Source organism: Pygocentrus nattereri, chromosome 26, assembly GCF_015220715.1.
Source record: "Pygocentrus nattereri isolate fPygNat1 chromosome 26, fPygNat1.pri, whole genome shotgun sequence".
Classification (NCBI taxonomy): domain Eukaryota; kingdom Metazoa; phylum Chordata; class Actinopteri; order Characiformes; family Serrasalmidae; genus Pygocentrus; species Pygocentrus nattereri.
The window spans coordinates 13511823-13534532 of NC_051236.1; the positions used below are offsets into that span (position 1 = coordinate 13511823).

At 38.6% G+C, this 22710-nt stretch overlaps 1 protein-coding gene across 1 annotated transcript; it reads right to left on the reverse strand.

Moving 5' to 3' along the window:
* Positions 1-828: 828 nt before the first annotated feature.
* slc2a1b (solute carrier family 2 member 1b) lies at positions 829-18052 on the reverse strand. The gene is made up of 10 exons (XM_017697842.2): positions 17664-18052; positions 8614-8709; positions 4580-4740; positions 4142-4382; positions 3664-3826; positions 3217-3404; positions 2851-2955; positions 2638-2739; positions 2300-2503; positions 829-2159 (listed from the first exon to the last, which is right to left on the reverse strand). The coding sequence occupies exons 1-10, from the start codon at positions 17673-17675 to the stop codon at positions 1959-1961; spliced, it is 1473 nt and encodes a 490-aa protein (XP_017553331.1). The 5' UTR covers positions 17676-18052; the 3' UTR covers positions 829-1958.
* Between the last annotated feature and the right edge of the window lie 4658 nt (positions 18053-22710).

The following is a 22710-nucleotide window of genomic DNA, read 5'->3' on the forward strand; positions in this document are numbered from 1 at the left end:
CTCTTACAAAATGAGCAAAATGGCAGAAAACCTTATTCACTACCACACAAAGGGTTTTTATTAGCTGGTTTATTAAACATAATGGTAAAATCAAAGAAAACAACTAAATAAATTAAGCAAACTAATAAATATAATGTTTTTTTTAACCAGTAAACAAATACAAAGTGAAATATAAACCTACATTTACAGTATTGACTACAATAGAACAATGCATCTTAAGGAATAAAGGCAAGAGTGTATCTTACATGGAAAAATACAGATGTACAACAGCTAACATGAATCATATCAGACTATGTTTTTGCAAATGTTATATAGTTAGCTTTCACTTCTATTTTTACATTTATTTACATCATCATGCCCACTTAATGTTTTATTAAGGCAATAGTGAGCTAACCATGTGTATGTGTGTGTTTTAAAGAGTACTTAAAATAGATTTACAACATTACACTTCAGTGTTTTTAGGTGTTCTGATTCAGGTGCAAACAGTAACAGATAAACCTTTTTAGAAGCAAAATATAGGTGTGACTTTGGTGACAACACTACTCTGATATGGTACAGTGCTTTACATGTGCAATGAGGACACACACACACACACACACATCCTCGCTCACAAACGCTCTCAATGTATGCTCCCAACTCTCTCTGGAATGCTTTTGGGTGATATATTTGCTAATGTAAGTCCCCCCAACACCCCCTATTGCATAAAAATGTGTCCTTGAAACTGGCCATGCAAGATTTGGTAATGAATTCAGAACTCATTATGAGTCATCTTTTTTTCATGCCTAAACCATAACATCAAAAATAATGAGCGTTAGGAGGCAGGGGATGAGCACACGCAGCATGTGATGTCATGCGAAAATGATAACGTCATCGTATTTCAGTCTTCAGTAACAACTGGGATTTTTTTTTTGCTTTGTAACAAACCTTGATAATGCAGGATCTATTAGGTGTGATTAAAAAGATTACAGAAGATATATGCATGATAAAGTGCTGCAGAAAAAAGCAAACACCTGAGCTCATACAGCAGGGTTCAGAAAGAAGGTACAGTATAAAAACTCCACACATATAGAGAGCAGAGAGGCCAGAAACATGTAGACATTATCCTACAAAGATCAGTATCTGCATAGAAATAGCTGGATTCAATAGTCCTGGATTCACAAACATCTAACAGATGACTTCAGCATGTAAAAACATCCAGCTCCTGCTTCTTTGATTTTGATTTAATTATAATGCAATATAATTAATTCCATAGTTTTTATATTTGTTCTAGAGTCTGGACTTTGTGAGATATGTTGGCGTCTTTTCTCTCACTGCATTTCAAAGAAGTTTTGTTTTTGGACACAGCAAATTAAACTCTTTGTAAAAATGTAAATATCTTTATAAATTTCAGTAAAACAGCTTTTTAAAATTCACCCTTGAATAAAAATGTGTCCAATTTATCCTGTAGTATAAAAATAATTTGTGCAATAAGTTTCAGAAACAACAGGGAAAGGTTTAAAGTCTGGATTGGGTGAAAAATACCTGAAATTTAAAATGGGTAAAAATGATCATGATGGAAGCCAAAAGTCCTTGTTAAAATTACGCTAGTGGCATTGTAGCTTGAGAGACCAGGAACAACTAACCGCATTTAAAAACGTGAATTTGCACAAAGTAACAGACATAAAAGTGAAAAAATAAAAGACACATTCATGTACATATAAAACAAGGCTGACATTCTCTTGTCTAAAAGAAAATCTCATGTTCTCATCTCAATCTTCCCACCTTCTTCCCAACCTTCTATCCCATCACTCAAATTGTCTTTGCATGAAAAGGGGGAGCAGAAGAACTGAAGCACATCAAGCCTGTAGGGCAGGTGCAGTCAGGAGAAGGAAAATATGATTGACCGCAAGCGCACCCCTCTCTCAGTAGTTTTGTGAATGAGTGCCAGGGAATTAAGGAGATGGGCTTGTAGGCAGCATTCAGAGCTGAGAATCAGCCCCCAGACTGTTGAGTTCTTCAGGTGGGTGTTTCCCCACCCTTGCGGCCGCTTGCTGGGAGAAACCAGCGGCAATTTCATCAAATGTCCGCCCCTTTGTCTCAGGAACTCTGAAGTATGTGAATATGAAGAAGATCACTAACAGTATGGTGAAGATGATGAAGACATATGGGCCGCAAAGACGCTGTTAGAAAGAGAGAGAAAGATTGTAAAAGAGGTTCATAGTTTCTCAGTCTACAAATGACCATCAAACTACACATAAAAAAAATTTTTTTTAAAGTGAACTAAAACAAGTATAATGATGTCTGTCTGCTGGTGTCTCACCTCCACATACTGGAAGCACATTCCCACAATAAAGTTAGCCGTCCAGTTGGAGAACCCAGAGACAGCAAAAGCAGAAGGCCGGGGACCTTGACTGAACAGCTCTGCCACGATGAACCAAGGAATTGGACCTGGCCCAATTTCAAAGAAAGCCACAAAAGCGAAAATAGCAACAATGCTCACATATGACATCCACTCCACCTGGGCCTGTGAGAGAGACACACAACAACATAAATAACCCTTCACAATGCGTGAACTATCACAATAAAATAGCACAAAAAACACTGATAAGACAATAAGTGTTAAGGGAGACACAATCACATATGAATGTGGTAACATACCAGGAGTGCTAGGGCTATTGTCATCAGGATAGCAGATGCAGCCATGCCAAGGAGACCTATTAGGTGCAAAGACCTGCGTCCAGCTCTCTCCACTAAAAACAACTACAGAAGAGAAAGGAAAAGCAGACATTATACCCACAATACTAGGGTAATATAGTTTTTATATCTGCTCTAGAGTATGGACTTTGTGAGATATGTTGGCGTGTGACTTACTGACACCACGGTGAAAGCAGTATTGACGACTCCAGCTCCGATAGTTGCATAGACAGGCTGCTCCACTCCAGCTTTCTCAAAGATCGAAGTTGAGTAGTAGAACACCTGCGCACATAAATAACATTGTCAGGCCTATGAACTAAGATAACTAAGAAGCAAATATGAGTGAGAATCTATTTAGTTAAAAATAGCAGATTTGTCAGGAAAAATTGGGAGATTATTTCTTGTGAGATTGGCCATTTTTATTGTTGTTATTTGTCATAGGCCTATTTTATTGACATACAAATTACACAGGAAAAAGTTCATGATCTTAAAAAATAATGATAGGCAGGTAAAGAAGATTCTAAAATGTGTGTTTGTTCTTACAGCATTGATGCCAGACAGCTGCTGTGACAGCTGCAGTACAACCGCAATGACCAAAGGCTGGCGATAGACTGGGGAACGGAATAACTCTGGAATGGTCACTTTCTTTTCGCTCATCATCTGTCTGCTCTCCTCCTTCATCTCCTGCATGTCCGCACTCACATCTGTGGTCCCACGCAGCTTTTTCAGTGCTACGCACACAAACAAAAACTATTATAAATCGACTGCTATCTTACAAAATAGGGCCTGAATGATTCTGATCTCATTCAATTCAGCAGAATTTAACAGGTCAAATAGCACATTGACCAAGAACAACTAAACCTGTAGTTGCCCTGAATAGAAGATTTGGTTCTGTTTTTCGCTGCTCGAGTAAAAAGGGAGTTTTATAGCAGCAAATTCGATCATTCCTGTATTGGCCTGATAGGTGTGTATGTAGGTGTAAGCGCTGACCTGTCTTTGCTTTGCCCTCCTCATTGCGGTTAATGAGGAGATAGCGGGGGCTCTCAGGGCACATGGGCAGCAGGATGCACTGCAGTAGGGCAGGGATAAAGGTGAAGCCCAGCAGGAAAGGCCAAAGAGTAGCGTTGCCCATGATCATATCCAGGCCGAACACCTGCACCACACACAAACACAGTTAAGTTTCTGATCTGTTCCCTACTGAGTTTTCCTATTTGTGGCAAGAACGTATAGTAACTAGCTCACACCATCAACATCAGTTACAAAGAACATCACATTAAAGAACTTTGCGTTGTGTTGTGCTGTGAAACAAGCAGCGTATTTTCTCCCTTAGTTCTTCTTTCCATACAGTTTCTCACATGTTATTCTTCCATACGACAACTATGTCATAAACATACTTTAGATTGCAAAGCATAACACAATTGTTAATACTTGAGTTTGAATAAGGAGTAAAACAATGTCTAAAGCACACCTGTGCCACAAGGATGCCAATGACAATGCCTAGCTGATGAAGAGTGCCCAAGGCTCCTCGGAGGGCAGTTGGGGCCACCTCACCCACATACATAGGCACAAAGCCAGTGGAGAGGCCAGAGTAGAGTCCCACTACAAACCGTCCAATAATCAACATTTCCCATGAAGCCCCCATCTTAGAGAAACCCATCAGTGCTGCTGAAATGAAGGCTAGTATATTGGCAAAGAGCATTGAGTTTCTCCTGTAAAAACATAGACATAGAAAAGAAGACAAAGAATGAACAAGAATGCACATTTTTAAATGGTCTTACCAAAAAGCGTTTGAAGAATATTAAACTCATTTATGCTTTTACCAATACTCAAGAAATTAACTCAAGACATTATATAATACTAAATGCATTAATTGTAGAAATTGGTTAGCAGTGCCTCTTAGGTTTACCTTCCAAAGCGATTGACAAAAAGTCCAACAGAGAAGGAGCCGAAGATTCCTCCCACAGAGAATATGGCCACTGAGATAGACCACAACGATGTGAGGGAAGTTTCAGGGATGGGCTCATTATACCGGTCAAACCATGTCTCATTGTAGAAGCTCTCGATGATCTACAGCATACAAAAATGCACATACAGTTCTTACAAAGTGCCTCAATGGTCCAACAACACATACTTATATGATACCAACTTGACTGTATTTATCCCTGCAAATCATAATATTCACCCTCGTCCAAATTCAACAACACCTAAACACAGGACAGATTCAGTTAATGAAGGGATTAATAACTAATTGATTATATGTAAGAACCATTTTAACGTATTGCTTTAAAATAGATTTTTATGGTGAGCTACAAGCTGTTTAATGTAGTGGCCAGATTTGTCCTGCAGGAGGCGATGAACTCAGTGCTAGCAGAGTTCTGCAGCTGAGGCTGAATGAAGAAAAGGGTAAAAGAGAAGTCAGGTTACAGTTACGCCTCCTCAATGACACGTTTCTGTTGACAAACACTGAGACTGAGACAAAGAGCAGAAGCTTTTCACAGAAGAAAAGGCTCATTTGGCAAGTATAATGTATCATTTGTTTAAAGTGACTGGCCTTTACAACACTGTCACTTTGCAATAATCAAGTTGCAATACATGGATGAGCTCTGTAACAAATCAGTAAATTTTTTATTGCGTGGTGTCAGCACCCTGACCAGCCTCAGATGTTTCTGGTGAGTGTTTTGTGATGAATGTGATGAATCAAGGGATTTTACATGATCCACCAAACAAATAATTTTGGTATAAAGAACGCCACGTGACATTAATACTTTACTAATGAATTTTAATATAATGCAATACATGGTATATATCAATACAGTAATATGTATCAGTATAATCATGTCCATATCATGAAGCCCTAAGTCTCATTCATATTGTCTGTCTCTTCTCTATATATTCTGAAAACTTGTCAGAGTCTCTTACGAGCATACAAGACTGTATGAGAGTATGTGACTATTAAAAAAGTACAACATAAATCAACTCAAAAAACAAACCAGCACTGAGAGAGTAATAAAGAGTGTACTGAAGGTGGTGGGACTGCATGTTTGCAGTGAGGTGTGATGGGAACACCGCTATGTTGTGCTGAGAGGCTTAGCAGGGCAACCATTCAGTAAGATCAAGTTTCTACACTTTAAGAGTGTGTCAAGCAGTCCTGTAAGGCAACCTTTGTACTCTCTCTCTCTCTCTCTCTCTCTCACTGTCTCTGCCCCTAGCTCTCACTGTGAGTACAAGATGAGCCTTCCCATGCTCTCTGGCAAGTTTCAAAGTATTGCACATGTCTACCCCCTGTCATGTGCTTCTGTTATGGATACCCCCCCATGAACTGACATTATACAGTAGCGCTTAGTTCTTTCTTGATGTCTCACTGCATCATTAATGTACACAGAGAGAAGAAATTTGCTGATTTGTGGCGTCTGTGGCTGTTAACTCTCAACATAAGGAACAAGGAAGGGTTGACATAAGTAAAGCAGTCAATTGTCATGTCAAGTGAGTCAAACTGAATCCTACCACACAAACCTTTCACTTACTGAATAAATAGGAACTGAAAATGAGTGCTTTATTGGACTGGTAGAAGGAAGATACCCAGTGTCTGGTGATGTCTGTGAGGTTGCATCATGAGGGATTTGCAATCAAGTACTGAACATGGCATTTTATTTAAGATTATATTCATTTCTCCAGTTACTTATGGTGCCCTAGATTGAGGAATATAAAACTATTTCTGCATGGATCATAAAAGATGCTATCCATAATTGAAGAAATATACTAATATTTAGATTAGTTTTAGTGCCAGGTATTCCTCAGCCGTTCTGCATATGCCGAGAGCCACTTATAGACACAATAAGTATCATATGAAAACATTTTAAACATCTCACAGGACCTCAGTCTCTAAAGGTTATCTAAATCTAATATTATGGCTTGTAGAGACATACTACCTTTAAATAAAATATCAACATCATGAAAAGAACAAAATACAAAAAGACATTCTCACCTACTCACATGACTTACATCTCAATTTCCAATCAAAAGCCCAATAAATTATGAAGCAGCTGCAGAATGCTCAGATCGCACTAGCTACAAACACACAGTCCATTCATGGTGAAGCTGGAGGCTGACTTAAGTATAATGTGTGTAGCTCCTTCTGACACCTTCCTCTTCATAAGTCCTTTCTGTACGTGTGTGTATGACTGTCTGTCTTTTAGTTTTATACTGCAAGCCCTTGAGGATGCAGCAATCTTATCAGAGACGTTCTACATACAAAGAACTCCTGCGTCAGACATTACCTACACGCAAGCATTATTTTATGTGCACACGCAAGCATCAATTTAGCGTCCATCACTGCTTTTCTTCAAACAACCAAGCTACAGTTACTGCTGTTTAAATTCTTTATCCAAGGTGGGGTCAATTTAGACACAAACACGTGACCGCAGTTTAACAAATGAGAAACAAGAACTTAGTCCTGCATTAGTTTCCAGTGCTTTTCTCCCTTTCACCTAACTGTTTTATAGGAATTCCATGCAATAACTATCGTATTTCTTAAGCAACTGAACTAATAGAGTATTATTATTAGCTTTCCTACAAGACCTCTTACATGTATCAGTTACTTGTTTGTTATATTAGAGGCCCAAAACATTGCATAGGTAATTCCCTGTATGCATGTGTGTGTGTGTGTGTGTGTGTGTGTGCGCGCCTTACACTAGATCCACTATATTACTGCCAGTAAAGCCTCTTTCACATTCATTCAATGACCCTCTTGTCCCATTAGTCATCCTATTCCCCTTCCTTTTTCTTTCTCAACATGTCTAACAAACTCTGAAAACCTTAAGTTAGCACTTAACTGCCATACTTTAGTACTTGTTTTATATAGTATAATTCTAGTGACTGGTAGAGGATGTCTTGCCACAACCACCATGTTTAGTGCTGATTACACACACACATTGTGTAATACCTGCCTGATCTAATCTAATAAACTGCCCTGAACTGGTGGGGATTCTTGTTGGTTCAAAGGTCAAGGATTTGTTATTAAGGCATATTCTGCGAACGACATATCCTGCCAGAAAGGATTTTTTGCGAAATGCCACTTTTGGTAAATATTGCGAAATAACTAAAATGTGAAATATTAAGTTTTTCAGGGAGCCACAAGTAGTACTTCTATGGCATCGCCCAAAGAACCCTTTGTGATAGATTTTTTTTAAAGAATGTGGCATACTTTGTCAGAAATGAATTTGCTATAATATTCTACTGTCCTCTACTTATCATTATTACACCAAGTACAATGTCCCTATACAGAGTATAGAAATCAACCACAAACTTAGCAATATAAGAGTTTGATTGGACCCTGAGGGAGAAACGGCTTAGAAAAGTGTGTGTGTGAGTTTGACTGATAAGTTGATAAAGTCAAGGGGAAGGGGAGCAGTTTGACCAAAAGGACAAGGAGGTCATTGATCAGGAAGGGTGCCAGAAGGGTGATTCAGGCAATATGTCATGCCCCAGTCAGCAACTGATTTGATAAACCTGTTCCTTGGAGCTCTTACTGATCTTGATGGCTATAAATTTCATTTATAGGGTTTGGCAGGCACTAATAAACATTTAACACCATAAACGTACAGTCCTAGTTTACATGAGCTGGGTAAACACTTCTGTAGAAGACCCATCCCTGGAAGAAAAAACAAATGGCCTCTAAAGAATACTTCAATATGTGTGCTGCTCTCTATTCAAGTATGTGTGGTTGTCTGAGGGGGGTCGAACCATACACCTCCAGAGGCTGGACATATAATCTTTACGTCCACATAATCTCACATGATCTTAGATGTTTTGAGAGTCAATGCTGGCAAGTCAGCTAAATTCTAAAATTAGCCTCTTGTCTCTGTGCATGACTCTCTTTTGGGGGGAGGTCAGCTTTATGTGACTATGTGAATGTATGAGTCCATGTATGTGTGTACTCACCTTCTGAGGTGCATTGATGACACCTGTGTTATAGCCGAACTGAAGAGAGCCAATCACAGCCGTTCCAACAGTCAGCATCAGTTGGGGAGTCACCTTCTGCAGGCAGACAAAAAAAAAGAAAAGCAGCTTTATCACTTTGCAATGCAACCATCACAACTCAATATACAATTCACATTCACTTTAATAAGAGCAATGCAAAGTAGCTGGCAGAGGTGAAGGTGACTGTCAAGACATGAAATATTTCATCTCAAAATGCCCCCTTCAATGGAACACAACAGAATGCTTTGAAGCGCACCCTCTCTCTCTCTCTCTCTTACAGAGCTTACACTTTCCATTATATCATTTGAGCCATATAAGGATGCCATTTCTTCCTCAGTTTTACCAGACACTAAGGGCTCTAAACAGTGAAGACTGAAAATAGAGGCTACCAAACAGGAAATCCGGCATAATTGCAACATCAAGTATGCTTTAATTTGGTCTTCTGAAGAACGGCTTTGTATGATAATCCACAGAGATGGTTGCTCAATTGATCTAAGCAGATTACGAATATGAATTTTAATCTTTATCTAAGAAGAAAGAGCAGAAAGAGCACTGATCCAAAAAGGTTAAGGAAATGCTGCTAGAGCTATTCCCACAGACTCTTCCTCATTCCACATCTAAAGAAAAACAAGTATCATTTCAGCGCATTCTGGTCTAGACCTGCTAATGCTTGCACAAGCATGTTAAGATGGATGAAATGTATTACATTTAACAGTCTCCTACTGGCCAAGTGCTAAAGATAAAAGGGGACATATTGATTGTTCAAGTTTAAGACAGTAGAAAAGAAATGCAAACAGTCCCTCACTGCACAACTGTTCTTTCTCTCTGACTCTCTTTCTCATGGCTGATCATGACTTAAAAAACTGACTCTAAACTCAGCCCACTTTACCTGTGAGTCATCCATCCAAAGATGTTTTCAAACATGTTTTGTGATTTTCCCCAACCTAATCTACATCATGTAATGGATATCTATTGTGGAATTTCATATTTTGCTGTATGATAGCTGTAGTATAGCTATATAGCTTTATAGACTAGCTATAAGATGTTACTTTAAACTACTTTACTTTAAACAACTTTTTTGATTTAAAAAAAATACTTGGGTAACACAGTAATACATCTATCAATGTCGGTTTTGAGCCAATTAATAGCTATGACACTTTGAATGAATTAGATTAGCTCTTGATTAGATTAGCTCAATGGATTTTCGATTCTCCATTAGTACTTGAGGTGTTACTTGGAATATGTTTTGTCCTCACTGCTCACATTCCACAATTGTGGGGGAGATTGGGTTGTTGCGTCTGAGCTGCACAATCATTGTCCAAGTTCCTGTTATTATTAAGAACATTTCACTGGTGTAATCCCATAGGGGAGCCTGGACAGACATCTTTTTCCACATGCATTGAAGCTAACAAACCACATCAAATGATGAATCACAAAGCACGTTCTCTAAAACCTGTATTCCAAAAACAGACTAAAAAATCCAGACCCAAGGGACCGGTTTTACTGGCACTACATTTTCACTGGAGAATGTAAAATGACAGAGTAATTTAGTCCACGACTAAAATGTTTGTTATCTAAATGAAAGAGTTCTACAAATTAATTTCAGTGTGTGCTAGCTTTCTGAACACTGGCAAAAATGTCATTTGAAAACAAAAAAGGCTTTGATTTATGAAACTATCACACAAATATAACAACGGCTCCATACACCTGATGTTTGATTAGTAGCCTGGGTGGGGCCAGAATGTAGTAGTTTTCCATTGTTTACTGATTGAACGTACAGCAATGTTACAATATATTGATGGCCTCAAATTCACCTTGATATGATCAGGTGTAGAGATCTGATGATATGCAAGTTCACACAACATTTTGCTTAGGATTACAAATATTACACAAACTGAATTAAAAGGCAATGAAAAGCTTCACAAAAGAAAGGCATCACTAAACCCTTGTGTTCGTGATTTATTTGCAGAGAAGACACCTTACTAGCAGGTTCAACCATATTCTTCAGTGGCCCGAGAAAAATGCCACTCAATTTTACGAAGAGCTACTTCCAATTTTCAAGCCTATATTATCTTTAGGCTTAGTACTCAGTAATTGGGAACACAAGTTTGTTGGAACTGAAGAATTGAAGCCTGAACCCACCAGCAGATCCGGACTGTATAAAGGGTTGAAAGGCATTCTGTGGTGTAGCTGGGATACTGTGTGTATATCAGTAAGACTGTAAACAAAGCAGCCAGTATGCTTTTCCTTAGCATTTAGTCTCTGCATAGAGAGTTATGTTTTGGAAGAAGTCAATGTGTGTCTAAAGTAGTCATAGATCTCACTTCACACATGAACGCCACATACACCTTCACACATACGCACCCATCCGGAGACACAACACTTGTGGAATTCAGCCTCAGTGGTGAAACAGAAGAATACAGGAACTATACACTCTCATTTTGCTGGCTGTCAACCAATAAGACTCGATGTTTAAAGAGCTGCTGGAAGTCAGCTGGAGTCCAGGACTGGATTGTTTAACCAGCTCTAATACAGGATGTGACCACACACATGCACACCCACACACAAAGCTCCAAGAGGCTCTGTGGACAAAGTCTTAAAGACACCTTCTTTCATTTGAGCCTAGTACCAGAAAAGAAATCTATAAAGTTTTGCCACCTTCAACTAATTACATTGCCTGGGCATACTTGTCCTTTTAAAGGAAATTACACCAATTTTCCCAAAATTCCTCTATAATTATATTGTTAGGCTCTAAACAAAGTAATTCAGAGTGGTTTTATGTGAAATGCTGTATGTGAGAGACGGCTACTTAGTTAGAATTGTCAAGATGGTGATAGGGACTAAACATTTGTCTAATGCCTCTAAAAGGTACCTCGCAATAAAGCTATTGCATGATATATGACTTCTCTACAATGCAACATTTCACATCAAAACACTATGACGTACCTTATTTTCATCTTGATGATTACACTTTTTAGAAATTTGGAAAAACTGGTGTAATTCCCCTTCAAAATCCAAGGCTTATAACAAATTAAAATGCTTATAATATACCAAGACAAATTGAGTAACTACATGGACTACAGGTTTTGTTGTGTGAAACACAATAACAAACTTTTAGCTTGAATTTATATTGCAAACAGGCTGCATTATGCATACACCTCTATGTCTCTGTCCTGGACATTTAAAGGGTTAATAATGTAAGTCCGGACTAGGAACATCCTCTACGTGGCATCTGAAACAAAAAACGATAGCTATGCCAGCTTCCCTTAAAACTTTACATCCTTCCTATTCACACAACAGCAGCTCCATTGCTGAGCGATACACCACTGTTGGAAGCAGTAGCTTCAGGGAAGGTGCGTGTCTCTTTAAGAGAGATCTGGGCTTTTAAGAATTCTAAATATGGAGACTTCAGTTCTCTTCTTGCGAAAGAGGGACATGTTCACGTTCCTCTATGAAATGCCCCTCTGTCGCATTCATGATTTAATCCTGCATAAACAAGGCATCCTCACAACAATCCAGAACATTAAAAGGGCATCTCCCACAAAAAGAAAAATCAGTACACACGCAGACAAGGAAGCACACATGGTCACAAATGCCATTACAAACACCTAGCTGGAAAGGAGGACAAAACACACAAGGTAAAACCCCACCCGTGGCCCCAGCAAGCCTCAACAGCTCCAGACTAATAACGTATTATGCATACCATGCACACATAACTTCCATTCTTAGTGTACAGAGCACATCTGCGGGATGGGATGTCAGTGCCATATCATACACTCCAACACTCCACATCTCATCATGGGACAAATGCTTCTCTCTTTCTCTCCCTTTTATTTTCTTGCTCTCCCCTAATGTGTAGATGGAGTGGTTGTTACTGTAAATTCTCGCTCCTCTCAGCTGATAATGCCACACACTAGCAGCAAGACACTGACTCTCATCATAAATCGAGATGTCAGCTTACAGTAGACAATGTTTCAAATTCCTGGAAAAGTTGGAGGAAAATGAGGCCATGCCATTTGCTGTTTTACATCAACTATCCTCTCTGTTTGCTTCCTCAAACAGTAGGAAAGTTCATGGCATAAAATGTTATAAAGTATTATGATGAATGTTCAAACTGTTGTTATTAAAATATAAAAAATTATAAACTTGTACATGTATTCATTGTTTTCTGAATATAATACACACCTAATCTTATAGCATTAAAATTTTATCATGGTCACTGAGTGTGAAATTAAAGAGACGTCCTATTCCTTCACTCTAAAAGGCATGTCCTCACACGGCTGTTCAAACTACTAGGCTCAAACCAGAATGCAAATAAGCCCCTCCCATTATGAGCAGGCACAGGCTTCTATGAATTTGGCTGAGTCAGAGTGATGAGAAGCTTTTCACACTTTTCAGACTTTGTTTAGGCCAATCCTTTAAATATCCTCCCTCTGAATGAGTGATATCTCAATCAATAAAGCATAATTCACTGCCTCTGTGTCGGAAAATTGGAATGTTTACATCATTCTCGAGATGTATGTGGTCTGGGAGTTGAGCTCATGTGCATTTTTGGATAAGAGCATGTGTCTGTGTGTTCATTTTAACAACCAGCATGAAGATAAAGTGACTATAACCACACTCAGACTAAAAGCTTTCGGTGCTCTATAACATGTCGATGACATTAAAGTTAACTGCATGCCACATTAACAAAAATGGAGCTCTTCGGGTTTAAGTGTCTGTGTTCATTGTTGAGTAAACACAAGTTCCACTGTGATCAGGTCACCTCTCTCTGATTACGTCCTTACTCCAACTTTTGTTTACTTTGACTAGGCCATGTGATGCAGCCAACTCCCAGCACTTGACGCTTATACAGAGAACAGATGCAATAAGGAACAAGCACTGACGCTAAAAAACCTGTTATTTAAAAAGTGGGTGTGGAAAAGGAGGCCTACCTAGAGAAGGTATGCAAGGACAAAAGTAAGATTACAATTCACAAATGTAAAACAATACTGTTTTAGACTCACGCTGCAATCCAAAATTATACACAATGTACACTAAAAATATGATTTTATTGTGTACAGTGGTCGCATTAAAAAAATGTTGCATCAACACAATAGCTTTCTTTTTGTTTAGTTATTTTGGTAATTATTGTGTACTTGTAATACATCTTATTTATGCACAACCACATGACACAATTAATTCACGTAAACTCAAAGCAACATTTTTCCCCAGTGGACTGCCCCAGGTAAATTTGACTTAAATTTATGTAACACAGAATATATCAATGTTTCAGATTCAGAGCAGTGCAAAGTGAATTACACAACTGACCACAGACACAGTGAGTGAATTACTTCCTATTTCAATAGCTCTCTCATTCACACTTCCTGAGAAATAGGTCCTTTCAGGTCACCACAGTTACAGACGAAATAAAACGGAAACTTTCAATGTAAAGTTAAAATACCAACGTCTATGTTAATCAATGTTAAAAATGTGTATGTAAACAATGACACAAATGTTAAAGTCATAGTTCATGCTACATGCTATACGTAGACCATTATGATTTGTGGAAGTTACTTAAGATGTAATTCATACAGAGTGAATAAATGTGCAACAAATGTAGACTGGTACTCTGAATAAAATGTTGCTTTGAATTCACTTCATTATCATAATGTGTACACTGGTGCCACATGAATGAAATATACAAGTTGTTCATTTTATTTACTTTTGCTAAGAATTACATTGATGTCATATATTTCATTCATGTGGAACCTACATTTGAATCATGTAAACTCATTGCAACACTTTTGCAAAATACTGTTCTAACTAAGAAGTTAAACACTCGATTTAATTCCATTTCTCCAATAGGTTAACAGTTAAAAGGTACCATTGACTTAATATTTGAAGTTCATTAAACTTAAAACTTTACAGCATTTTACATTTTAAACAATGAGGTCATAAAACATTTGCCATAAGCTTTCAGAATGTGGAAGCTGCCACACCACAAAGGCAAAATGGCCTGGCATCGCTCTCTCTTCCCTTCCTCACTCCCTCCCGCCCTCTCTGGCACTTGGTTAGTGAGACACCACAGTAGGCACGTCCTCCATCGCTAACCACATCACCCTTCAGTTTCACACAGCAACCTGAGAATGCATCGTGACTGCACTGCAAACAGTAACCGGCTTATACTACTTGCTGTCCTAGTTCTGGAACCCAGTCCCTTTCCACCATGTCACTGAGGACATGTGAGCCTACAGCAGCACCCACCTGGACTCTTCTGGCTGCCTGGAACAAAAGTCTGCCTTTCATGAACACAATTACACAAGTACAGTTCCCTGTCCAGTTTCTCAAGGAAATTAATTACTGTAGTGCCACTTCGGATTTCATCATAACTCTGGTTAATCCCGTTCTCCTCATTAGCACTCATTAGGAGGAGCCGACAGCAACAATGGACCACATACTCAAGGCGCAGTCATGCAGGAGTGAAACGGAAAAGAACTGAACCGACTTCAGGAAGCCAAAATGGAATTAAGTCTTTGGAAGGGAAGCAGTGAAAAAGCTGGCTTTCAGCTTAATCAAAATTACTGACTGTCACTTTCATCATTTAGTTTTTTGGATTTCTGCCAAAAATGTATTAATTCAGCTTGTCAAAGAGCAGGTCAACTGTACACCTAACCCCAATTACTTGATTTCACCCTAGCACTCAAACAAAGGAACTCAAGCTGTACTCTGGTATAAATCCTGCAGTGAGGGGTAAGAGTTTTAACCACTGCCTAAAGAGGTTTTGTCTAAATTTTGTTTAAATTGCTTGGTAGAGATTAAAAATAAAGTTTAGAGAACATTAACACATATAAAGAAAGCTGTCTATACCTAAAAAACACACAATCCCCTTCATTAAAGGTAACAGTCCATATGAATGCACATTTGCAGTGTTTCCTGTGCATCTTTTCTGTCACTATTATGCCCGGGTCTGAATGCCTTGTCCAGGACAAAGACTACTGCTCCCCCAACCAAGCCCTCCCCCCAACCTTTCCTCACATGGACATCGGGCGGATCAGGCAACTCGGTATGAAAAGTCCTAGCACGAGGGTCTTATAAGCACCAAGAACACGTGTGCACGTTTTGGAAGTATTAAGCTATCGCGGTACATGTGTTTACGACTCACAGCTTCAAACAGAGGCACAACACTGGCCTAATGGGAAGAGAGCATGTCCGTGACTCGAGCAACTGCCTTGTATTCCCCTGCCTGGAATGGTCTGCTGTTCTCCCTAAGGATAATTCAGACCTTTCCCATCACCTCCCAAATTAAGCTCCTTATCAAGATCTGTGTTTTTAGCAAGGCCACATATATATTTGTGATTTAGATCTAAGATCTAAACTGAAAGAGAGGATATTCCAATTTCAAAAATATTCTCATCAAAGCAACACAACCCTATGAGCTTGAGCAATTCCAAAATTACTAAAGACATTTCCCACAAATTGTCCCAAAAGTTTCTGTATGATTGTCTTCCTCTACTCAGAAACTGCATTCTATGTCTGAGAGCCAGTTTTGCTAGACAGGAAACTACCAACCACACCATCATCACTGTGATGAGAATAGCCATACCAAAGAGACTACTAGTCACGTATGAGTCTCTCAGGTTATGGTAATTCTTTCCATCCTTTTGTCCATCCAGGGTCTCCATGACAATGCTATTGACTTTGTGTTTGCACATTTACTCATTATTACATGCTGGTTTCAATATACACCGAATTACATTTAAAACAATAAATGCTCATGAAAATTTAAAATGTTACAATTATTTCCACCTGATATATATTAGGCTGGATGCAATTGTAACTGAATTACAATTAAAACAATAAATATTTGTGAACAGGCCTTTAGAATTATTTCTAGTTGTTTTGCATTTGGCTGGATGGACGAACAAATGGTCCAAAGATTATTTACAGCATGCTTACACCGCACTGTGTGATTTTTGCCTAGTTGGCAAATGTAATGAAACATTTTGGTAACTACTCCATTTAAATGACTCAAATGAGCAAATTTCTGATTATGTTAAACCTAATTAATTACACTAATCTATTGCTATAATTACTACATTATTATTGTTGTTGTCAGCAGTAGTAGTAATAGTAGTAGTTTAATTTACAAACAATTTATACTTTGGAGAAACAAATCAATGGGAACTCCATGCATCTTCAGACACTCACCTACTGATTTTTGTAGATAAACCTAAAGCAGGATGCTTTATACAGGCTCAGGGCAGCTAGTAGATACATGGATTAAGAGTAAATTTTGTGCCATCATCTGTACCGGGACGTTTTGTAGAGTTTGAGTAAGCTAACCCAGCTGACACATTTTGGGGGTTTTCATCACAGGGGTGCCGTCACAACCACTCCATATAGGAGGGAGTCGTGTAGTACGTGCACTGCCTCAGCTCAACCGGTCTGACGTAATCAAATTTTAAGTGAGCCATCACTTTTATACCAAATGACGAAAACATGAACTCAGACTCTTTTTCTGGATATTAACACTATTAGCTAATGTGATCAGCTAACACCTGTTGAGGTGACAGTCGAGCTGGTGATGATGAGGATGAGGATGATGAAAGTGGATAAACCGGCTCTCTCACATTCCCTTCAGTGTCGCAGTTCGCTGCTGTATGCCTTTTAAAGCCAAAAGCTCTTTTGTTTGTACTAAGCTGAAATACATTTAAGAGACAAGCTTTCTGTGAAGTTCGGATAACTAGTTAGCTAGGTGACCCTACCAGCTTCGAAATACCTGGCTAGTTAGTTAACTAACCTAGTTAACGCTAGTTAGCTTACTAGCTAATTCAGATGGCATTCTCTTCTTTTCTTTCGCCAAGTTTTCACTCTAAAGTTCCAGCACATAACTACATTGCACAAAAAGGGGAGTCAATGCGTCCCTCCCGCGCCCCCATAGGTTCATTTTCGCCTAGATATCCGGCTAACTCATGTTGTTAATGGGTAATTACTAGTTATACGATAGCTAGCGCTTGCGGTTGACTGACCTTGTCTCCCATCGTGGAGTGTGAATACTCAGGCAGGCACGCGATCGGACTGACGTCTGCTTCGCAACTCAAGAAAGGCCACCTCTTCTCCTCGCCGGTCCTCCTCACACTCCGGGTTTACCGCGGATAAAAAGGGTTCAAATAAAAAACAGCTGGCTACTGCTGTGTTTCCAGAGCATAGACTCGAGCTGGACCAGGATACTACACTAAACTTGTCTAAATGCCCTCAGACAACTTCTCTGGTGAACTTCACTTCTCATAATCTTATTTATAAGAAAACTGGCTATATTTTTTCCTCTTTCTTCTTCCCGCTTTTTCTTCTTCTCTTTGTCCTGGCTCCGGACTTTACTTCGCTTCTTCCCGTAGCAGTTTCAGGCCGAGAATTTGCTCCTTTTCCGTCTCGACGGGAATTATATTTTTTCCTGTTGATGACGCAATAAGAGGCTCCGCCCCTGGAGGTGTGTTTGAAGGCCGGACTGGCAGAGAGCTGCGATTGGTTCCAGACTATTCACAACAGAAACTTCTCAGCACTTTATGCAATACAAAGAAGGCAGAAAACCTCATTAAATATTTAGCTATCTAGTTTTCCTGTAGACCAACACAAATAACAAACAAAAACAGGACACGCCGACAAAAGTAGAACTACCAGTGACCATTGTCTAATAATATAGTAATAGACTGTTAATAAGCCATCTGCTTTGAGCTCTGTGTTGAAAGGCCTGGGTGAAACTGACAGGCCCAGTTCAGTTTAGTGCCCAGGCTCAATACTGAATTTCCTCGCAAACGTACACTGGACAGGGGTTATAAAAACAAGTCATTTCTTCAAAAATAATCCAGAGCTGGTCGTTCTTTTGTTTGAGTCTGTGAGAGAGTGTGTACGTGAGGGTAAGAAAAGAGAACGAAAATAATCACGAGGAGGACAGTCTAAATGAAAGAGGAAAAAAGACAAGCTTGTCAAAAGGACAAAAGAATGGGCTAGTCTGGCCCTTTGAAATGACAAAAACAATTGGAGAGAAAAATAAATAAACATGGGTGCACTCTTGAGACAACAGGAAGATTGGAGGAGGGTGAAAGATATCACACGTATCTTGCAATGTAGTTTATTTTTGGGAAGTTAATCAGAATGAGTAACGTTAACGACTCATACTATCAACATTGTATTAATGTATTTTATTATTTCAAATCTATTTTTGTGTTAATATACATTGGCTTACATTTGGTCTGCAAAACATGCACAGTTAATCAGAATCAGAATCAAGCTTTAATGGCCAGGTATGCTTATGCATACAAGGAATTGGGTTTTGGTTACAGGAGCTCACAGTGCACAGTACCAGAAGACATTTACATGTAGTGAATAAAATAAAATAATTATAAAATATAGCAAAATAAAATAAAACACACATTCATACCATCACTCACTCACACACAGTCACAGTCAAACCTGTAAACCTTACTAATTCTGCAGGTAGTGTCCACCATCTGTCTTGGGGGTGTTTTGGACATTGTGTGTACTGTATAGAAATTTAAACTATTCAGCTGGTCTACAAATGTACTGTCATCAGCTCCTACCAGTTTGGTATGTATTGAAAGGGTTTGCCTTGATTACTCTTCTGACAATTTTTGTAGGCAATCTCTTGAAAAACTCATGTTCAAAACACTTTGGATGTTCATGCAATAATTTATTTGAGGTCAAAACAGATTTCTGTACATTACAGTTGCAGTTAATAGGAAATTGGTCTATGAACTCCAACACTAATCAGCTCTATTCCTAAAAGCTTCATATTCTACTGACATTCGCATTTACCAGCCCACTAACTTATATAAATATCATAGATAATAAGTCATATTATTTAAGTTGTAATAGTATAGCAAGTGTAGTACAGCTTATTAATAAATTATAAGAGTAACAAATGATGTCTGGACCTGCCAGCAGGTTTGGGAATGTTAAAGGGCCCATATCATGGAAAAACACATTTTCCTCACTGTTTTAGTAAACCCTGGTGTAGTAAGTAAGTCTCAAAATGTGTAATTACCATCCTGAGTCCATAAATGGAAATTAAGTTGCCAAAATAGCCCATTTTGAGTTTATGGTTTTGTGGCATTACAAAAAACAATGCATATATTCCACACATATATTCACCTATTCAGCCCGTTCAAGTTAGAAGTTAAAAAGAATGCAGAGCAGTCAGTCAGAGATCACTTCACATACTGTATATCAAATATTTTATGGTGGATAAAATCCAAATGGACTACAGGGGAAAAATAAATATAACAAAAATGCAAGATATGGATCTTTTAATAGGTTAAACTGAACTGCAGGTCTGTTTATGACACCACAGCCAGGCCTCTGTTGGGTCCCATCTCACAAGATCCCACTGTAACTCTCAGTTTGTGTCAGAGCAGGATGGGAGAGGAGAGGAAAATGATTCACACTTATTACAGCCCACACCACTTTATCTGAGATGCTAGAGCATCTGTTTACCACACAGGAAAAGAAAGAGGCAGGAAAGAGCAGCCCAATTGTGCAGTGATCGAAAGATGCAGACGGACACGACACGTCAAGCCAGGTCTCTTTTGTCTTTCTGCGGATTTGCTTTGAAAACCCAATAAAAACAAAAACAAACATTTGTGCAACAATAGCTGATACATGTTTCTGAAGTTGGGCGCCATTGTGAGCTAAATAAAATCATGAATTCGAGGCCCAAGCATTCACCTCTGCTCTCACTTAAATTAAGTGTGGAAAACTACCAAATAATTTGCACATCATTTTCATGAAATGGCTTGTTTACACAGCACTTGTGAACATATTATAAATTCAATGAGATTATCGGAACCCTGTGCTTTGAATTAAAAGGGCAGTCCACCCACACTCCTGAAGGGAAAATTGCAGTCTTAAGTTTGTCTAGATAGCATTGTTAAGATTCTTTAGTAATGAAACAAATAAAGTCTTTACATACTCTTGATAGCAGAGGTGAACTGTAGAGCTCTAAACCATCATGATTACATTATTTTATGCTATATAATGCATTATAATCCTTGGGAACCAACAGGTTGGCTTAATACTAATCTCTTTAAATGCAATGTCAACAACATTAAGACTCTTGATCATATAATCATATACAGAAGCTTGAATACTCCTGGTCAAATGATGTCCTCTAAGTGACAAGGAACATATCCTTTACAGAGAACACCCTTAAAGTGTAAAAATTACAAATTGTAGTACACAATTTCTATTTATGTACAGGGTTTAAAGAGCCCATATCATAGAAACCCAAATTTTACTCACATTTTGTAAAAAAAAACAGAGTTTTGATGTGGGTTGTAAGCATTGTTACATTTTAAAAGCATATTATTCATTTTTCAATCTATAAAGTCAATATATGGAAACTAAGCTGTAAAACAATTAGTTTTGAAGGAATTGTTTCTGTGATGTCATGAAAACCAGGGCATTTACATATATATACAGCTGTTTAGTCTCACCCATTCACACTGAAGCTATGAGGAGTGCTCCAGTCTAGATTGCTTTTTGGATGAGGCACAAAATAGAATAACCAATCAGAATAGAGCTCATTTATGTATATCAATCTTAAAGGTACATTGACAAAAACAGCCTGTTTAATTCTGAGGGATATGGTCATGTAAAGATCAAAATCAAAACATGGACATCATAAATGGACCTCAAGGAAAAATCTTAAATACAAGAAACACAGATTTGGGCTCTTTAACTTACTGGAAATAAATAATACTGTAAAATGTGCCATAACTCTTGCAAAGGCCACATTTTTTACTAGTTTGTTAAATTCAGTGACTAAACAGTAATTGTGTATATGTAGAGGATGTGTTAACTTATTGTCACTTAGAACATCTACATGTAATTTGAACAAGGGCGCCCAAACTTTGGCATATAATTGTATGTCTGTAATGTATTTTTTGACACTGCTTGGATTCATACTGCAGAGCTAATCACAGTCAAATGTCCATTGGGCTTATTCAAGAATGTGTCCGAGTCAATCAGTCTAATGCATGCTCAGTAGCCGTGAGCTCTATGGGATGGACTGGGCTGAGCTAGTGGACTCCTGCACGTACCTGGATAACTGATCTCATTCGCTGGGTCTTTTGTTGCACTAATGCTAGGCTTAGCGGCCATCACTGGCCTTACTGCACTGCACGTCAGCCACTTCCCCTCTGTTCTGCCTCATTGAGGCTCACTGTAAATTTGGGGAACTTTGCAAAATAGCAAGTTCTTACTTTTTGCTCTTTACCAAGGGTCTTGCTTGTGTAGTTTTAACATCCTAAGCTATATTATTGAGTAACTGCATGAAAAACGATGCAAACCAGCTGAATTATTCTTGCCTTATAGAAGTGAGGAATGGAAGCCTGGACTTGCTGGTGGCTCATAGACATCATTGACTTCTCAAAGCCTTGGCATATTTAATTACAAATCTTTAAACTTTAAACTTAGTTAAGTTTTATAGGTTACAAGGTTTTGCATTTAACATGTATACTAGGAGATCACTGGGGTCTCTCTCCCCTCCATCATGGCCATCTACACCACACGTTGTATCTGGAAAGCCGTTGGCATTGTGGATGACCCTATCCATCCCTCACGTGGAATTTTTTCGCTGCTGCTGTCTGGCAGAAGGTCCTGGAGCATCCATGTCATCATTGCCAATCTCTGCAATAGCTTTGTTCCTCAAGTGATCAGGTTTTTAAACTCACAAGGACTGAACTAAATCTTTGCACCTTATTCTCACTACCAGATGTCCAGAAATGTGTGCTGTGTCAGCAGTGTACTGCCCTGTCTGTTTACTGTGTCTAATGTCTGTTTAATTAATTATATTTGTTATATTGTTTCTAGCTTAATTTTCTGTTTGCACACTATGTCTGCATGTTCACACATTGTACTTTTCGTTCCTTGTTGCACTGTGTTGTTCCAGGAGGTATGTAATTTCACTCCACTGTGTACTTGTACACAGATGGAAGGACAATAAAGCCTCTTGACTTGACTTGACTAGAAATAGAAATTAAGTAGCTTTGAAATCCCAGT